The following is a 12,151-nucleotide window of genomic DNA, read 5'->3' as shown; positions in this document are numbered from 1 at the left end:
CTACACTCATATGAAGACAATCTTCAAGCCTAGGTTTATCACCAAGGAGAAGCTCTACCAGCCACACTTTCTTATCAAGTCACTCAACACCATTGCTATCAAGGGCTCATAAATACTGGCTACAAATGCCACATGCCAAATGATTGTGTCCTCAAATATCTATAAGTTGAATTTGAATGCTACTGGTACTAAGACGAGTGCAGAAAAACAGTTGAAAGAAATACCGCAAGATTGTGCTCATTGTGTACTTGTGTAGCATTCAGAGATCCAGAAACGTCCCAATCACCATAGCTGCCAGCAGAAACTACCATGAAAGCACGTAAGTCTATCATAAATGGCAAGCTCCAGAAACTAGAAATATCCTCTAACTGTCACTGGTTAAGCATAATGTTTCCAGGTTATCTCTAAGCTTGTGCAGATCCCAAATAAGAGTTGCTGGAGTCTGGATCACAAGAATCAACTGCTTTTGACTTGGATGAGCCTCAGTTCGTTCAAAGCAGAAAAAACTGATTGACTGGCCCACATCCAACAAAAACAGCAAGACATCTCTATATAAATTAAGCTGCTCCTAGCTATGCAAAATCTTGTCAAATTTGCTTGAGTGAACTGCATGAGATGACAGCACACCATGAACTGCATGAGATGACAGCACACCCTGACACCTGATACAAGGAACTACAGGTAACTACTCTGTTGGACCCTACAGGAACAGATAGACCTAAAGGACATAGGCGGCAAGGCACTTGCTAGCAATGATTTGCGCTTCTATTTGAAAATGCTTGAAACATATGATATTTTTCATCTGATTGTCACAGCAGAATCATCATCTTTTTTCATTCTATCACGGCGGAATGATTCTTCGTCTCTTATCAGAGGAGGGATGTTCCATGTGCCATATGTGTGGCCAGATATTTTTCCACCTAATTTTGAAATCCAATCAAAATCAGATTAAGAAACCAATTATCAGAATGTCTTCAAACTGCATAAAGAAGACAAACCTTCCCTCGTAGCTTCCTCACACCTTCTCCAGTAACTCCCTGAGAGGCTAGGGTCCAATTTCTTTGAAAAGCTCTCATATTTTTCCTCAGCTTCACCTATGCACTTGGCCTACAGGTACAGAAGTCATTTCGTAGAACGAATTACCATCCCAAACTTTTAACATTTAACTAACCAGCAAGATCTAGTAAAACGTACCTCCAAGAATGTATTTAAATATTTAATAGAGCAATTTCCGTAAGATATAGTAAGCTATTATGGTGTAAATAAGTCATAAGGACGAATTCACATTGATTTTAAACTACCCAAAATATCATCGAAAGTGTGAATAACTCCAGTATTTAAGTATTTTCATGAATCTGAACAGCTACTCTCCATGCCATACATAACTACTTTGCCCACTGCATAAGCACGCGCCTTGTGGTTAATTCTGGAGACATGAATAATTACCCAATAACAGCATCCGCATGTTCTGTGATCATTTTTTATTTGAACAATGTAAGTCTTTGCATCAATAAAACCATCAAGAATACAATAAAACCATCAAGAATACAACAATGATATTACGAAGAAATCATGTGTGTGACGTCATAGGCGCAAATAATTTCTTACTCACCAACATCTTTGGTGCATCCAAAGGTCCATATATCGCAGTAAACATGCGGAGGATGTTAAAAGTGTTATTGATCACATCATCCTACAACACAAAAAAGGTAGTTTAACAGTACATGCATTAATAAGCTTAATTTTCAGCCAGTGGCGATATCATTAGCAACACTCACCTCATAATCGTACCTGCAAGATAGTTAAACCAGTTATTGGACCAATAACAGTTTCTGTTGTTGTACAGAAAAAAAAAACATCTCTAAATATTGAGAAGCTGAATCATAGTTTTACTGTAATCGGGTTTCTATTTCTTAGGTCATTTATCAATTAGGTTTACCCTTAACTTCATAACCAAAGTGACAACTTTGTTAATGATAAAACTACAGTTTTCGAGTTGAATATGTATCACCTCATTTTTCAGGTTACAGGTTTTACACATTTCTGGTTAAGTTCTACTTCCTTCCACTTGCACAAATACACATCACTAAAGCATTTAATTAAGCAGAACATATGTGCACACATTTCTTAAAGGAATAGCACTTTATGGTTGTGCATGCAAAAGAAAGATTTAGAGTATACTCACAGGTCATCAGATATCTCAACTAGAAATTCTGAGACAGACAGGAACTCCATGTGCAATTCATTGACCTAGAAATAACCAAACAAAATGTCCAGGTATTAAGAAAACAACAAAAAGTTAAAGTTTGATAGGAAAGAAAGATAAAGACTTGCATACCTGCTGACCAGTAAGCTGATACATCATCAGATTAAGAACTCGATAATCAAATGATTTGAGATGGATTGCTTTCATCACATCTTCAATTGATATCTATACAAAAAAAACAGCACTATATTTGAGTTTACAGGCAGAAAGCTTATCTTGATACAGACATGCTTGATTTAAAGAAAACGACATTTGGGGAATTAGTTACTTCACATTTTTGTGAGAAAGCTGCCAAGCTCTATATCTATTCCCGTTAGACAGTACATTGCTTAGCATCTGGCCTCTAATCTTTCATGTTTAAATAGTACACTTTGGTAACTTTCTTCGATCAACATCTGAGTAAATATAATATACTCCATATGATTAACAAACAGCTCTAATAACCTTATCATTTCTCGATAGTGCTTGACAAAGCTTCCTCTCAAGAGACCAATACTGGATGCCAGATTTGAGTTCATTTCGCAATCTAAAAACAGGGGAAAAGACTGAGCTATTTCAATCCAATAGGGTGAACATTCACATATTTACAAGTGCATGGACAAGAAGTTACTAACTGGTCTGTCATTAACCCCTGGCACTGAAGAAGATTATCAAGAGGGTCAAGCATGTCAGACAAAGACGCCTCAGTTGAAGCTATTTTTTTCCTTTCCAACACCTGCATTAAAAAAAAAAAACAGCATATAACTGAAGGAGGGGCTCATATACATACAATAATCCAAGACTTATGTCGATCAGATTCAACACAGACCATGTCCACAGGATAACCAAATTAAAAGTCCAAAACTTACTGCTGAAGGATAGTTGTCTGGGACCAAAAGCAAACTGTCTTCATTTGAAGCATCTAACTGCAACAACAAAAGATTGAGTTTGCACAATGGAAAATGAAGACCATGGGAAGAAACTGTGAAAGTGAGATGCACACTAAACCTGGTATATGTAGCTCTCTGTGAATGAAAGAAAAGGAAGAAACTTGAAAACAGCTTGTGGTTTGTCAATGTCCAAACCATGAAATATAAAGTATGACCTGAACTGCCATTTCAAGGGAAAAACAAGTTGAGAATACCACCGCTATATGTATATCTCTAAGGAAAAACTTATAAGAAAACAACAGTACGAAAGCATGCTTGTATGAGAACATCCAACACTGTAGACATCAAACTGAGGCTGTTTCTCTGTAAAGTTCCTTAAGCAATGTAATCAAAGAACTCCATGGAAATTTGCATAATTCTTTTACATGAATCTAAATATCTAATGCTCCTAAGTCGGCTCCTTCATTTTTTCCCATAAGAAAAATACGAAGACATTGATAAAGGACGATAGGGCAGCAATAGCACGGTCTTAGAAAAGCTGGGTAGAAGGTATCAAAGAGTACGCACAAAATCTTCAAGTGTGGAATTGGCTCTTGTCATCGCATCAAATCCAATCATAGGCACATCCTGTATGGTTAATTTATCAGTATTCATCTTGAACTTCTTAGTTGGCCGAAGTAAATGTCCAGAAGATATATCTTGATCAGCTGAAAAAAAAAGGTGATAATCTCTACAGAGTCCAAGCACCGATTAACAATAAATTTGCCGAACTGACTTACAAGGTGAAGGGAGGATAATCCTTACTTTCGTCTTCACCTTTAGTAACTTCCAGATTTGCGAGATGTTGTACTTCTTCAAGAGTGCCAGAGTTAACCTTACAAACAAGTCTTGATTACAATTCAGCATTGCAAACACTTGAAAGTAGTAGGGAATGTTAATCAAAGATTACCTCTCTTAACAGCTCAGAGACCAATAAGATTTTCTTTTCCACGGTAAGTGAATCAAAAGGTTGCACCTGCACACGCACACAAATATAAGGTGGTTCTGAACATTGAAATCAAAGTTAACAAAAATAGGTTCTAGATGCATTTAGTTTGCTAATGCAATCAATATATTAACACTTCAAAACTCAGCAAGAGATACTGATTTTTTTTTGTTCCGAGAATGGATACTGATTCAACAGAGGAATGGGAAAAATCAACATATGCAGACCAAGTGAGAAGATATCCTAATCAAATGATAGAACGGAAACTCTTGCTTACCTAACTAGTTTGATTTGTTCAGCGAAATACTATCAAAGTAAATCTATTAAAATGAAATCATCATAAAAGGTAAAAACCATTCGATGGAGAAATCAAGTTTTCAACTGTTGGCGATTTAGGCATGTCAAGGGATCATGTTTTTTCCGAACTATAAAACCTCAATCCACATCGCGCACTGGACCTTCAGATCCAACACCTCGCGCACAGTCATCCTCATGTGGGAGTGGTTGAACCAACGCAATAAGGCCAACGCCAGCGAGGGCGGCCCGGATCCTACTGTTGTCTGCTCTCGGGTGGAGCGCCTTCTGATTGACTTCATGTCTCTTCGGAAGCCAGAGAAGCCAGCAAAACCACCTGACACTCACAAGTGGTCAAAACCTCCTGATGATTATGTCAAGATCAACTTTGATGGCTCCGTTAACGCTGTTTCTGGCGACGGAGGGTGGGGCTTTGTCATCCGTGATCAAGAGGGCATTTTCATTGCCGCTGATGCGGGCAAGTCGAAGAACCTGGGGAGTGCTCTGCAGTTGGAGGCTGTGGCCTGTTTGGCCGCAATCAATGGTGCGTGCAGAGTGGGTGCCAACCGGGTTGTCTTCGAATCTAATGCCTCAAATCTGGTCCAGGGTCTGAAGAGCAAAGACTATGACAAATCAAGTATCAGAGTGTTGGTTGTAGAAGCTAGAAGCCTCTGTATCCTGAACTTTGACTCTTTTAGTTTCTCTTTTAGCCGCCGGAACTGTAACAATGTTGCCCATGAGCTTGCAAAGCTGGGAGCAACCTCTGAGTCTGCTGACTCCTTCTAGGATGCTTCTGCTCCCGTTTGTATCGCTACTATTTTGGACAGCGATTTAGCTGTGCCAGTTTAATGGAAGTCCGCATTTAAATTCAAAAAAAGAAAATGAGAGGTTTTTTCTCCATTGTACCATGTATTCATTATCAACACAATTTCCTACTAAAATTTAATTAATTTTCATTAATTGCTACAGATGACAATAAGAGATTATGCATTGTGTCACTTATCTCTATTGACTTTTAAGGTGGACTGCTAAGAGAAGACATATGTCTTCTCTACAATTGCAAATAAAAATTCTCTACCAGGTTCCGGAACCGTAGATACGAGATATCGTTCAACCGTAATCGCTGGACGAGCAGGCACGCACATAGCTTGCATATCGGAGGTGACTGAATTCGTGAGGCGGCGGAAGAGAAGGGGGCGAACCATACCAGGAAGAGGAGGAAATGGGCGAGGAAGCGGTCTCCGCCACCCCCGTCGGCGGTGGGGTCGGAGAGCCCACGGGACCCCATGAGGGAGAGCACCCTCTGCACCTTCTCCAGCTGCAGCAGCGCTTCCATTGCTTCCCCTCTCTGCTTTGATTCGGTTCGATTTCAGGTCTGTGCGATTGAATTCGATGAGAACTGAAAGGAGGAAAAAAATAGGAACAAAGAGAAGTTTTGGGCCCTGACATGATGGGCTGAAATGTATGATAGAAGCAATCCAGGCACACCAATGCGGGGAAAGAGTGACCCTAGTTTTGTCCATAAGAAAAGGGAGGCGCTGAGCGTCCCCCGGGGGATCTAATCACTAATCCCCCGGGTCGGCGGCCACACGATGGACACCATCCACGGATCGATCCGGGTCAACGCTCGTACGGAAAAACGAAAAAGGCAACCGCTATGGGATCGATCAGGCGCCAACATCTCCGCCGTCTTCATCGGCTCGCACCCGCACCGACAGCTCCGCCGTCTTCATCCGCACCGACAGCTCCGCCGTCTTTATCAGCAGCACCGCCGTTCTCGCCCGCAGCGCCGCCATTGTAGCACCGGCGTCCACCGGTCGTAGCAGTGCTGCCCGCCCATTGTAGCAACGGCGTCCAAGAGTTGTAGCAGCGCCACCAGCCCCAGGCGGCCACTGGTTGTAGCACCGGCGTGCACCAGTTCTAGCGGCGCCGCCAGTGCACCGGTTGTAGCAGCGCCGCCATCCCATTGTAGCACCGGCCACGGCCATTTGTAGCAGTGTTGGTGGCTGTATGTAGCAGAGCTGGCGGCCCTATGTAGCAGCGCCGTCTGCAGTCCGTAGCAGCGCCTGTAGCAGCGTCGTCGGCAGTTTGTAGCAGCACCGTCTGCAGTAGTAGCCCCTGTAACAGCGCTGGCGGCGGTTTGTTACAGCGCCGGCGGCCGTATGTAGCAGCCCCGTCCGCGGTTCGTAGCAGTGCCCACGACTGTACGTAGCAGCGTCGGCGGGCGTATGTAGCAGCGCCGTCGGACATCCGTAGCAGTGCCACTGGAGGCGTTCGTGGAGGAGGATCTGCTCGGGTAGAGCAGCTAGGCGGGGCGCCGGAGCAGGGCAGAGGCGAAGGCGGCGACGGCGGCGCCTGCTGCGGCGTTGACCCACGGCGGCGTGTGCGGATGCGGCCCGCGCGCATGGAGGCAGCTTGCCTGCTCGCGGAACAGCGTTGGAGAAGACGATGGAAATATTTTTCTGGCTTGGTTCGGCGGGACCCACCCATGTGTGTGCGTGGACCACGGAAGCGCGTGAGTGGGTGGAACCGGACGATTTGATCGCTAATCGTCCGGGTGATTGCCAGCGTTTCCCATAAGAAAATTGTGGGCAAACCCAATGCGGGGAGGCTGGTCCCAAACCCTATTCTCGCCTCATTGCGGAGAAACCTGGGGAACTGCTATACGCCGACCAGGTCGGCGTGTGCGGGGTGCCGCACACCCCCAGCGGCCCAGCGACCAGGTCGGGTGGTTTGGGCCGCGGCCCATTAGCTCAGGTACGTTTTTTTTCTTCTTCTCTTTCTTCTGTTTTTTTTTCTGTTATTAGTATTTTTCTTTTTTCAAAATCTAACATTTTTTATGAAATTATTTTTCAAGATTTTTTTCAAAATACGAACATTTTTAAATTCATTTTAAAATTTGAATGATTTTATATTTTGAATATTTTTCAAAAAATTATATTTTTCAAAATTTGAACATTTTTCACGTTTGAACGGTTTTTTTTTAATTTGAACGGTTTTTAAATTTGAACATTTTTCATGTTTGAACAATTTTCAAGTTTGAACGATTTTTAAATTTGAACGGTTTTTAAATTTGAACATTTTTCATGTTTGAACAATTTTCAAGTTTGAACGATTTTTAAATTTGAACGGTTTTTAAATTTGAACATTTTTCATGTTTGAACAATTTTCATGTTTGAACGATTTTTAAATTTGAACGGTTTTCAGATTTTGAACGGTTTTTTTTATATTTGAACATTTTTTTAATTTAATTTTTTAAAATATTTCTATTTTTTGAATCTGAAAAATAAAAGTAAAAAAAGGAAACAGAAAAAACGAAAGAAAAACGAAAACAGAAAACAGAAAAAAGAAAACATGAAAAAAAGAAACAGAATAAGAAACAAAAAAGAAAAGAAAAATCGAAAAAGGAGGCAGCCCATACCTAACTGGACCGGCCCGTACCGCGCGCGGGGGTGTGCGGCACGCGGTACGCGCCGACCTGGTCGGTGTATAGGGTTTGCCAGAAACCTGTGTCGCCGCTTAGGTTAACAAGTTTTGGGCAGGGCCCATCTAACGAAGGACTACTTTTTGTCCCCTTCACGTTCAGGTTTTTCGTTTTTATTTTTATTTCTTCCGATTTTCAAGTTTTTCAACTGTTTTCTGTTCAATTTATTGGGAGGTGCTATGCACCGAGCTGGTCGGTGCCAGTGCACTCGCCGCACACCCCAGGCGGGAGTACTGGGCTAGCCCAGTAGCTTTTCTCTCCTTTCTTTCTTTTTTCTTCTGCTATTTCATTTATGTTTTGCTGAATATGAACAAAATTTGAATCTAAACTTTCTTAAAATTTGAACAAATTTAGAATCTGAACATTTTTCGAATTTCAATATTTTTCGCATTTGAAATATTTTGAGTAGATTTCAAATTTGAACGGTTTCCAAATTTGAACGGTTTTCAAATTTGAACGATTTTCAGATTTGAACGATTTTCAAATTTAAATATTTTGTTAATTTAACCATTTTGTTTATATTTTCACATTTGAAATATTTTGAACAGATTTCAAATTTGAACGGTTTTCAGATTTCAATGATTTTCAAATTTGAATATTTTTGAATTTAAACATTTTCTCAATTTGAACAATTTTCAAAACTTAAAATTTTCGAATCTGAAAAAATATAAACAAAACCAAAAACAGAAAACAGAAAAAGGAACCAGAAAAAAGAAAAGAAAAAGAAAATCGAAATACTACAGGCTAAACAGAAATAAATGGGCCTAGCCCGAACCCGACCAGGGGGTGTGCGGTGGCCGGTAGCCACCGACCTGGTCGGTGTATAGGTTTTGCCAATTTATTTCGAACCTTTTCAATTTAAGAAAAAAATTCAATTTCGAACTTTTCCGAATTTTTTTCATATTTAAAATTTGTTTAAATTTCCAAATTTGTTCAGGTTTTGAAATTTGTTTCGATTTAAATTTTTTTCAGATTTCAAAATTTGTTCATATTTAAAATTTGTTCACATTTCAAAATTTGTTTCGATCTAAAATTTGTTCAAATTTCCAAATTTGTTTAGACTTTAATTTCTAAACTTTTCTCGATTTCAAAAATTCGTTTCTGTTTGAAATTTGGTTCAAAATTGATATTTGTTTAGAATTTTTAAAAGTTCAGTTTTAATAAATTTTCACTTTGAAAGTTGTTTAGTTCCAAAAAATGTTCAGTTTTATTTTTTATTTTTTAAAAAGTAATTTTAAATTGTTCTGTTTTCTAAATCGGATTTAAAATGCCTTACAAACATAAAAACAGAAAAGAGAAAAAAGAAAAATAAAACCAAAAAAGAGGGACTACCTTTTCTTGGGCCGCGGCGGGGAGGCCCATAAACAAGCTGCTTCAGGCGGGAGGGAGGCTCGCTCCCGCTTAAAGCGTGCAATAGGAGCTCCCGAGGCTGGTGGGCCGGAGATGGAGATGATGCACCTTCTCGAAAGACGATGAGCCAACCTCGCCGATGACGAAGGTGCTTTGGCGTGGCCAAAACTTAGGGGATGGGGTGCAATGCAGGTGGGCAACTCGCCAGCGACGAGGCATAGGGTTCAGGGTGGGGGCTCACCGGCGCCGGAGGCGAGACTTCAGAGGGAGGCAGAGGGTGACAGTAAACCGGTGGTGGGTTACAGGGTTGTGGATAGAGGAGGACGGGGCAACGAGGTGGCAACAAGTGGTCCGACCGATGGCACAGGTGGGGGGTGGCGACGGTGGCGAGCATGTTGCACCGAATTTTGACGACGGTGAGGTGTGAGAGATGGGCCTCGAACCGCGTTGTTTTCACTTTAGAAGTTGGTGCCCTAAACGACTCTAAATGTGGTCATACAGGAGGACCCAAAAATCTGCCCCCCTCAAAAAGCAGAAACTGTAGCACTGAGCTGAACTGCTGAAGGACTAAAAAAACTTTAAAAACAACCACCACTGCAAATGTTATTTTCACACAACTATGACTATCGGTAGCCGTGGACAGATTCTCAGCGACATAGCAGGATCGGAAACACACACGCGGCCGGTATGGCAGGAACCTTTCAAGGTCTGACGTCCGGTTGGTGGAGACGTTGTCCAGGCCAACAACACCTGAAGCAGCACGCCATGCGCGTGAGACCACAAGCTGCCGAGCTAGCACTACTGCAGCACTGTTGGTAACGTCAACGCTGCCGCGAAAATAAACATGCTCTTGCATTTGGGCATTTTGGGTTTGCCCCCATATACTGAACACCCCAAATTGGGTACAGACTTCGCAAGCTACAGCTGGTTGCGAAACACTATGATCAGGAGCTGCACATAGAGGTAGAGCTGACGATGCCTGGAGCTTCAGCTGCAAACATGGCTCGCCTCACCGCAGGTCCATCCCATGTCAGGCGTTACATATTTTTTTTCCAGAAGCAGCGCATTGGCGGATTGCATGTTGGTTGATGCTCATCTAGTCATCTGAGATTGATTCCGATTCAACAAGTTTGGGGATTGTGCTGTTGGTTTTTCCAGACATGCCAACACCATCATACGGTGATGATAGCAGCCTGAAAGATGGGAGGAAATTACCGTAGCAAACAGATCATCATTTTGGAGACAGTAACACTTTGATCAACCTATGATGGGTCTGTTTAACTAGACTTACTTCCGACAGTGACCCCCTGCATTGTAGGCTCGCAGTTCCCAAAACACTATCGGATGCTCTTCCGTTTTATAATCGCAGGTCAACTGAACCTCATACTACGTAAAAACATACTAACCGTTGTGAGAAGTTGAGCACGATCTCGAGCTTGGACTTCCGCTGCTGCGCGCTGCCGTGGAGCGTGGATCTGAACTTGGCACGCGTCAAGCGACCTCACATGCGGTGTCACCACGGTTTCACTTTCACATGCCAATGTCAGAATGAAGTACAGTACGTGCTTATGCAGTAATAACCGCGGACATCATGGCTAGTTACGCTCTGATCACATGTATACTTAGCGAGTTGGTTCTTTCCACATCTTGATTCTCGGGCACGGTTCAGGACCTTCAGGTTCACAAGGTCTATCAGGCATCGATTCATCATGGTTGACGCAGGCCGTCTAAATAACCCTCGTCCTTCCACATCTAAAAAGGCGTCCTGACTCGCTAGTTTACAGTGCTACGCGAACCGCGACGTGGTCGGTCGTTCTCGTTCTCCTGGGCCTCGAACTCCACAGCTTCAGCAGCTCGGATCGAATCTGATCTTGTAGCCCTGCCCGAAGCTTCTCACGGTCCTCCAGATTGCATGTGCAGCAAATCGTCTGTTCCATCACATCAGACCGTTGAGGTCTTCTTCGAGCCAAGGGACACACGCCCAAAGCTCCACCTTTTCTTCTCAAAAGAAAAAACTCCACCTTTTGCTGAAAAGAACCTTGCGTCCGTGCCCTCGTTCCACCGCCGTCGCAGGAGCAGGAGATAGGCGACGTTTGAACGGGTATCCGTATCTCAGACTCTCACCCGTCCTACGGCGACAGGCGTGCACGCATGGTAGTGAAGATGCTTGCACTGGAGCGTTGCCATCGCGATTAAGCATACGGTTGCCTTGCCTGCACATGCGAGTTCAAGCCGTGCCAAGCCTGGCCCGACCCCACCTAACTATGAACGAAAATAGAGTGGAAAGTTTCTTTTTTTTAGAGTACGCCATTGCGTACCTTATTTTTATAGAAGGCAGAAAAAAGAGTTGTACAAGAAAGACAACACGCTGTAATAGCGGTTGTCCGAAGCAACCACACACACACACTACGAATTCCCTAATGGACTACTCTGGCAAAAGCGTTACACCCTCTCAGCCCTGCCTTGGTCCAAAGTGCCCATTCAGCCAACACTTGCTCAACCAAACCCTCAACAGAGAACTGCCCTCTCATATTATCAAAAGCCATGGCGTTCCTTTGTTTTCAGAGTCTCCAACTCACCAAGATGACCAGAGTGTCAAAAGCCCTCCTTTCACTAGTTCAAACCCTAGCTCTAGTGGTAAGCCACCACTCATTCCGCTGACCATCTGCTGCTGGCGACTCCACCTGGAGCCCCAAGCATTGGAAGCACTGATACCAAACCTGTCTAGAGAAAACGCAACCCGCCATGACATGACTCACCGTGTCTTCATCCTAGAGGCAGGTATAGCATGTGGAGGTGCTATCCTGGAGCCCATGCCTTGCACGCCGATCGGACGTCCAAAGTCTCTGCTGCAAGGCCAACCATGCGAAGATCTTACACTTGAGTGTTGCGCCGCTGCGCCA

At 43.0% G+C, this 12,151-nt stretch overlaps 1 protein-coding gene across 1 annotated transcript; it reads right to left on the bottom strand.

Moving 5' to 3' along the window:
• Window positions 1-368: 368 nt before the first annotated feature.
• On the bottom strand, window positions 369-5,938 carry LOC124674107. Its single transcript, XM_047210139.1, has 15 exons — window positions 5,862-5,938; window positions 5,622-5,789; window positions 4,085-4,150; window positions 3,940-4,009; window positions 3,703-3,842; window positions 3,254-3,355; window positions 3,115-3,171; window positions 2,881-2,981; window positions 2,711-2,792; window positions 2,339-2,431; window positions 2,186-2,250; window positions 1,779-1,791; window positions 1,613-1,693; window positions 999-1,107; window positions 369-920 (listed from the first exon to the last, which is right to left on the bottom strand). Exons 2-15 carry the CDS (start codon window positions 5,748-5,750, stop codon window positions 799-801), a joined length of 1,230 nt encoding a protein of 409 aa, XP_047066095.1. The 5' UTR covers window positions 5,751-5,789; window positions 5,862-5,938; the 3' UTR covers window positions 369-798.
• Between the last annotated feature and the right edge of the window lie 6,213 nt (window positions 5,939-12,151).

The sequence above is a fragment of the Lolium rigidum genome, chromosome 7, assembly GCF_022539505.1.
Source record: "Lolium rigidum isolate FL_2022 chromosome 7, APGP_CSIRO_Lrig_0.1, whole genome shotgun sequence".
Lineage (NCBI taxonomy): Eukaryota > Viridiplantae > Streptophyta > Magnoliopsida > Poales > Poaceae > Lolium > Lolium rigidum.
The sequence above is the reverse complement of the archived record's forward strand: the minus strand, read 5'-3'. Positions and strand labels throughout refer to the sequence as shown.